We start from the raw sequence: 8,280 nt of genomic DNA on the forward strand, positions 1-8,280 counted from the left end.
GCTTAAATATCACACATTGTACTGTGCCTGAATGGATGGACATTAATATTGCTTATCTCAATGGGTCTCATTTGAATTATGTGTCTGAACCCTAACAAGAATACTAATACTGTCAATTTAACTGCAAAGGATAATAATCCCTCTTTACTTAAACATTCTTTTGGATTAAAAATAAATTGTGTTGCAGCATTATCTTTCTCATTTCTCTATAGGATTGTGGTTTTATTATGATTTATTCCTCCTCGTTAACTCCTACACCCTGACTCGACAGCGAAAACCACTTCAGTGATCTGAACAGAGTCTGATAAAGCCAACTGAGCTGACCCATCACTAGAGATTGGGCTCTTCAGCTGGGAACAGTCCGCGTAGTTTCTTGGTTTAAAAGAGAAGAATAAAGTGGTGACTCGATTGTATCGCAAACTAGAACAAAGCGAAAGAGACAGCCTGCTGGGACTGGTGAGGGCCAAGTGAGGTTAGGTTTGGAAATTAGTTGTTCGGGCCGAGGGAAGTAGTCTGTCACAATGCCTGAAACAATTTGACATCTACAAAAATAAAAGATGTGTGAGAACAACAAGCTCTCTGGCTACAATTTTACTTTGTGAATGACTAAGTGCAAAATGTGTTGAACCTATTTGGATATTTTAAAAAGTGTCCCATTATCACTGACACTTTTTAGTTGTGCATAAAAGTGACAATGTGCCATATAAACCATTTGGTAAATTAGAGTATCACAGAAAAGTACATACATCAGTTAACTAAGTGAAGTAAATTAAATATTTTAATCACACTCAGACTGATGTTTCCTTTAATTCTGTTAAATATGATGATTTTTCACTTATAGCTAATGCAAATACATTTTGGATTAGAATATTACATCAGGCCAATATAGAAACATGAGTATTAATAAATTTCAAGTAAGTAAAAAAAAAAAAATAGAAATGTGGGCCTACAAAGCATAACTGCTTATAAATACATAGGGGTGATTGCATTTCTTTCTGCAAAATATAGAGAAAGGAATAGTCAAAGTAAGAAGCATAACATATTAAATTTCGCATGTATTTTTATACCTCACCACAATAAAAATGGGATAGATCATGAATGGTCTATGCAAGGTTTTGAAGAGGTATTGTGGGGGTTGTGTGAAGAAATGTGGTAGCAGCAGTACTGTCTTAATGAGATGATGCCACCAAATGGGGCCTTAGTCATGTACTCTGAGAATTTGGAGAGGTTGTGGTTTTTGTTTGCTCCTGATTGCTTTAAATTGTAGATTTATGTATAAATCTGTACAAGTGTCTAACATAACAATGATAACAATGAGGTGGAGGAAGAAAAGGCTGAAACTAAAAGGTGCAAAAATCTCCGCTTTACAAAAACACAACTCCTACATGCTTTAAGATTTTAAAGGAAACCAGAGAAAATGCTAAATATAATCAAACTATTTGCAAACTGCTTTCAAATATATTAATCGCAGGCTCTGTATCTAAGACCAAACTATGTCAGTGAGTGTTACACTTTTACACTATAGCTGCAAGCTGAGTTCTGATAAAGATCTTGCCAGTTAATTGCATAAAAAGATTGCCAGAAAAAGCCATATTGAAAGGTAAATTGATACTTTTAATGGACCCCAATCAACCAAGTGAGCAGCAAGAAAATGTGCAAATTACATGCATCAGCAACAAACAAATGCCTCCTCAGAGCTAATCTACCACAAACAGAGAGATTCAGTTTATAATGGAAGCTATTAGTCTGCAAGCAACCTTGACAAATTATTTGTGTAAACAATTTGTGTTTTTTTTTTTGTTCTATCTTGTGCAAGGATATCATTAATCTCAATATCTATTGTGACCCGAAACCTGCTTTCAATGAGTATTAGAGTTGAGTTGTTTGAGGATACCCAACAAAAATAAAGTAACACTCCTAGCTGTTGTTTTTGACATTAAGGTCACGAAGCTGACAGCCAGACTTTCCCCCTTTTCTCCATTTTCTTGTACTGAGGAAAATTTGTGGACACAAGATGTCTCCAAATATTTCTCTCCTCTTCATGATATAAACATCGGTAGGTCTGTGTCAGTAATATTCGATCTGTAAACAAGTTTGAGTCAATTTATCCCTTATTAAGACTTATGGCCTTAAAGAAGTACCAGTACCAGTATGACACATTGTTTAGGTTGAAACTTTGTCAGTTTCAACCTAAACAATGTAATTAAATACAATTATTAATGCATTTTCTCAGCACTAGGAGGAAGGTGGCCTTAACCTTTATCGATCCTTCTGTTTCCCTCTCTACTGTGCTTCAGGTCTCTTAGCACAACCTTTTCATTCACAGGCTGGGGTTATATATATATATATATATATATATATATATATATATATATATATATATATATATATATATTTGTGACAGAAAACACAAACACTACTTTGTGTTTTCTGTCACAAATATATTTCAGAAATGCTTATTTTGTTTGTGGTTTTAACATGACAAAATATAAAAAAAGGTATCAAGTGTATGATCTACAAAGTAAACATATAAATTACATGTATATTTTTGTACAGAGTATAATATGGTCTCAGAATAACTGATCAAATACTTGCGAACTTACATGTTTATCTTCATAAACCGTTTTCTGATATTGACCGATGGTTCTCACCTCATATCTGCCTCAAACCTGCTGCTGGCCTTACTAATCATATCACAGCACTAATGAAAAAGCCTTTTGAACAAAGAGACCACAGCCGGACAGCCGGCTGCTAATGTACAAGTAGCCTGTTCCCTCTTCCCTGAGCCATTCAGGCCTGGTTCCAAGTGCAAATCTAGTTACATTCTCACTTAGGTCCCAATAAACAAACCTAAATGAATTAAAGGTGATCCTGGGGGCCGGTCATGACAAAAAAAAACACACAAAAAAACCAACAACAACCCGGAAACAAACAAACAAAAAGCCTTTTGAACTACTCCTGATAAGGTTATGGAAAGTGAAACACCTGCCGGTTTTAGTTTTGAAGAGGAAATCAAACATAAAGCATTCATTGTATTATGTTTGCATAGCCACACTGCCTCAGATCGGAGGCTGATTTGCTGCTGAAAGGTTTGCAACATTGCATTTCCAAAGCAGTGACCAGTAAGAGCAAGGAACCAGCTAAAGAACTGAAGCAATAAATTGTAAAACCTAATCAATCGTTTTTCTTCAGTTCTTCTCTTTTTGACTTAACTATTGTTCAGATAAGCTTGAAACCTTCCCATTCACATGGAGATTTTGCATATCTGCTACAGGAAGTGATGAGTCCTGCATCATGTTTAAAAAAAAAAAAAAACTGGAAATTAACTGTGCTTTTCCTCTACTAGGTGGGGAAATTAATGTGAAGTAAAACAGCTGACATGACTTTGTTTCCGTCTTATTTCCAGTTTTTTTCTTTAAATTAATCTTGTGATCCTCTGGGGGTTTACTGGCCTACTTTAAAGAAGAAGAAAAAAATCAAGAAAGCAGGTGCATGTGTCTTCATAATGCATACTCGTAGCTACATTTATACGGTTTTGGTTTAATCACACCAGGCTTCTGGCAAGCAAATGCAAATAAAGAAGCATCAGAGGTCTTCACATAGACCGAGTATTAGCACAATTATACAATTTAGTGGGCATCTGGATCAGTTTACTATAGCTTTAAGTCAAAATTTGTACTTGTACTTACCAAATGATTGCAATGTAAAATACCAAATGCAGACTTATAAACTTTTGTATATTTACTTTGTTTGGGGGTAAAAAAGTTGGAGTTTTAATGCTTCACAGCTTTATAACCAAACCTGGTGAATAGATTTTAGGTTCTAAAGTCCAAAGAGCTATGGCATGGCCTTTTTGATTTTTAAGTGCTGCTATTTTTAAGGAACCAAAGTACTAATGGGTAAAATGTTAAAATTAAATTCACTGCATTAAATAAACATTGCTGTGTGTTTAATTTTTTTATTCTTTAGAAAATCAAACATGAGGAAAAACTGCATTTTCCTCTTTCCATACATTTCTAGATTTGGAAAGCGATAAAAGAAAAATTTCAAACTCACTTCATACAATTAGGAACTTTAAGATTCTTCAATACTTCGATACTCGATCGAATCAACTTAATTTTGTTACAAGTTTTACTTTGACAATGCCTCTCTATCCAATAGCCATGTGAAATAAGCTGTACAACAATAAATCTTAAATAATTATAAAGTGATAATTATTTTAAACACAAAACCTACAAATTGAAGAAAATTCATGCAAGTTCAGTTTTCATTTTGGCCGGCAGGTGGTACTAAAATGTCTTTTTAATTTAATGAATTGCATTGTACTATTGGGGAATAATAAATGTATCTTTCAAATCAATAACAGAGAGAAACTCAACGTGATGTTAAGAACACAAAGACAGACAGGAGCCTTGCTCAATGTTTGACACTTTTTCAGTTTATTGTTCAGGTAATATCTGTGCAAGGATAAGAATTAGAAAAATCTACACATTACACATAATACATATATACTGTATATATCCTGTTCCTATGATACAATGTTATATTTACAAGCAATATTTAGCAGTAGGTGTTAAGTCATCCCATCGTATGTACCTTTTATACTTTAAAGAGATGTCGCTCAACCCCCTGGAGGAGGGGGCAACACATGTCATCAAGAGAAAGCAACAGTAACAGCCTGCAGAGACCCAATGCAACCTGGACAAGCTTGTTTCTAGTGCAGCTTCAGGGTGAAGACAGAACCTACAAACAGCTCAGCTCCATGTAGTTTATTAGTGCTTCAGTCAACTGAATTGTGCAAGTGTCTCACTTGTTTTAGAGGTAACACAGCTAATAATGTGGTAAAAAGAGATAGGGATATCGTTTCTTGAATAAAACTAAACTTTGCTTCATCCTTTTTTTGTCACAGAAATGATCATGAAAGCTATGTAACGCTAACGCTTCATGTCTTGTGCACCACTGTAACTTGGTCTATACTGCCCCCCTCTGGACAGTTCTGAAATTGACAGATGAAGAATGAAATAAAGCAGTAAAGATGAGATGATAACATTTGCCTTCTATAAAAAAGACACATACAAAACACACTACAACGTCCACTGCAAAAACAATTTTATCCCTGTGAGCCTTTTTTTTTTTTTTTTTCCAAATTGCAACCACAAATTTGTGTAATTAGTTGGAGTATGATATAAATAACCAACACGGAAAAGTGTGTATTTTTCTATTCTGTTCCTTTTACTCCGATGTCTCAAAATAATATCCAGTGCAATGAACGACTTTCAGAATTGCTAATTTAGAAAACAGCCCGTCTGTGTGTCATTAAAACTCACTAAAAACCTCATTTTTTCGATGAAAATATAATGAACAAGCAGCATCAAGTAGACCAAGGAACACAGCAGATTACAGAAATTATTAGGTCAAGGCTATAAAAACAAATCCCAAGCTTTGAACTGCTTTGCTGGAAACTGCAATCCAAGCAAGTGGAGCATTAAACCAAGAGGTCCATGGTAACTCTGGAGTAGCAACAAAGATCCAATAGGCTAACATGACAATTTGTTAGCCTTGCACTTAACAAATCTGGCCTCAAAGGGGTAGAAGAAGAAGAAACCCATTGCTGAAAAAAACGCTAAAAGAAGCAGTAGCCCTCCAGGAAACGTGTGAAAGTATGCCCCGTGGGTACATTAGACCAAAACTGAAACATTTCAGAGTGCAGTAAAATTACCACCACACATCACAATGAACAGTTCATCCACACTGTAGCATGGTTTCTTTAGTTGGGGAAGCAAAGCCAGTCTGAATTGATATGAACCCAATTTAGAACCAGCTGAAAAACCTGAACTTTACCCTTCATATATCCTCAGATGAAGCGACGGGTGTTTTCCAAAGAAGAATGTTCAGAGAAAGAGGCAAACGACTTGAAGCTAAAGTCGTTTAGCTTCAAGTCGACAAATTTATGTAACACTTTTCATACTCTTATTTCCATACAATTCTGAAAAACGTATAATTTTCCTTCCGCTTTATAATAAAGCATAACTTTAACTTAAAAAAAATCTCCCCAATAATCACACAACGTTGTGGTATGTAATTGTAACATGAAGATGTGAAAACGTACGAGGGGTTTGAACACTTTTGCAAAATACTGTATTTATCAAATGTCAGGATAGTGTTTTAAAAATGGCACAATGAGGTGGAGGAATGGTACAGATGCTGCTGATTCCCAAACTGTAAACTAAAGCAGCACCACAAGTTGGGATCACAACAGTGCGTGGAGCCATTTTGTCACATTTGTGCTTAAGTTGCCCGTCAGTTCAAGCCAAATCCCTGCGCTGCCGCGAGTTTCACCAGCACCTGCAGCATTTCCCAGATTTCTGAAAACTGCAACAAATATATATGAATGTGTATAATTTCCAAATGCTATATGCTTTGAAGCTGTTGTCGAGGCAAATACGACAGTTTTAATTCCTACAGAAGCAGCATTCTGTGTTCATCAGAAGAACTGCAGCTTGAGGCAGCGGATATCGTCCTTCAGTCATGCCGTCTTCCAATATTGTTCCAAAGTGGGACAGTTTTCTCAACATTAACCTCTCTCCATCAACGTAAGTGGTTCTGAAGGAAATATTCAAACACGAAACCCCCAGCACAGTCTGGATGTCTACATGGTAAGTGGTGTAGTATTCCCGTAAGTGTGTCATGGTAATGGAGCAGGAAACCAGACACAAAGCACAAGCTCACAGCATCTCTGTAATCTAATATTGTTTCAGCGAGACGTTTCATATCTCGGTAAACAGAAATATTCTCCAGTGCATCTCTTTATTCCAGCTTTGTAAGAAGTCTATTAAGTAATTTTTATAGTTTAAATTCATATTTCTGTGTAATATAATCACTGTTAAACAGTACAGTCACTTGCTTCCAGGTGGAGTGAGAAGAAACCAGAAGCAGCAATCATACCTCGTACAAGATTAGTGGGGAAATAATTGGACAAATTGGGTGTTGTTGTTTGCTATTGATATAAAGACGATGTGCTGATATCATTCATTATCCACATTGTTCTTGACAGCTGGCAGATTGGAGCTACATGTTACCCTGTTTGTCTGAGGACGAAGAGGACGTGGACGGCGATGGGGAGGGCGCTTTAGGAAACACCCTTTCAGTGGGGGTGATGCCTGGACTGCCCAGACCAGAAGAGCTGGAGCTGCTGGAGCGGTGCGGTCCCTGGCCAGGTCCGATCACCGGAGCCGGTCGCACAGGCCTGACCGGCGGGGGCCTTAGAGGCGCGCTCGGTCTGCGTGTCGACAGAGCTGGTTTGAAAGTGGTCATGGTCTCGGAGGAGGAGCTGCTGCTGCTACGCCGCTGGGCTGCGTCCGGGTCCCTGATCACCATGGTGTGCAGGGGGCTGGCAGACATTTCCTGGGCGGCACCGGGGTGCTTGAGGGGCTCCAGGGTGTCCAGGACAACATCGGGGGCATGTTTGGCTACATTCTGCCGCTCCAGCTCTCGCAATTCATGCAGGGCTGTATTCATGGTTTTCTCTATGTCCTGACAAAGAAAAGAAGAAAATTCTGTTTATTTTTATGAACATCAACAAACCAGAAAAGAAGTAACTAAATTTCTATGTTTTTTTTTTCTAAAGAGGGCTGTTACGCACAATTGACTTTTTTGAGTCTTAAATCATGGAGTAATGTCATTTCCTCATCAAAAACATACCTGGAGTGTGGTTCAAAGCTAACAGTTAAGATGAAACTTATATAAATAATAGAATGGTATTTACTAAATGTATTGCAACTTAACATTCCCTCTAAAACAATCCTATAATTCAAAATGCAAACATTTGCTACACCTTTATATATATATATATATATATATATATACATAATGGCTAACCACCAGCACTTAACTTTCATTCTACAATGCAAGTCAATAGATGTAATATCTTTTATACAGCTCTATTTTCTAATTTATCCATCCATGGATCCATTCATCTGTATTTATCCTTGTGCATAATTTATCACATTATACTTATCTTTAATCAACAATTATCACTCAGTGGTTTAACATCTAATTTCACAGGAAAAAAAAGGTTTTTTCCTAGTTGTAAAAAATTAAATGAAACTTTTTACAATTAAGCATTTCCCAGAAGCCTCTAAGTATTACACATGTGCAATACACTTAACCAAGCAACAACAACAACAACAAAAAAAAAAAAAAAAAAAAAAAAGAAGTGGGATCAAGCAGCCTTGGAAAACCCTCTTTGGCCCCCACACCAGCAACCCCCCCGCCCCCCAG

General features: G+C 36.8%; 1 protein-coding gene across 4 annotated transcripts in view; it reads right to left on the reverse strand.

Moving 5' to 3' along the window:
- Positions 1–4,416: 4,416 nt before the first annotated feature.
- The window catches only part of LOC106959007 (SLIT-ROBO Rho GTPase-activating protein 3-like), a 44,585-nt gene continuing 40,721 nt past the window's right edge, over positions 4,417–8,280 (reverse strand). For all 4 annotated transcript variants that reach the window (XM_015051247.1, XM_015051245.1, XM_015051244.1 and 1 more), the window contains exon 22: positions 4,417–7,533. In XM_015051247.1, coding sequence (XP_014906733.1) covers positions 7,069–7,533 — 465 coding nt within the window. In that variant the 3' untranslated portion in view covers positions 4,417–7,068. The remainder of the gene's footprint in view (positions 7,534–8,280) is intronic.

Source organism: Poecilia latipinna, unplaced genomic scaffold (genome assembly GCF_001443285.1).
Source record: "Poecilia latipinna isolate Pla-1442-1.1 unplaced genomic scaffold, P_latipinna-1.0 Scaffold1037, whole genome shotgun sequence".
Classification (NCBI taxonomy): domain Eukaryota; kingdom Metazoa; phylum Chordata; class Actinopteri; order Cyprinodontiformes; family Poeciliidae; genus Poecilia; species Poecilia latipinna.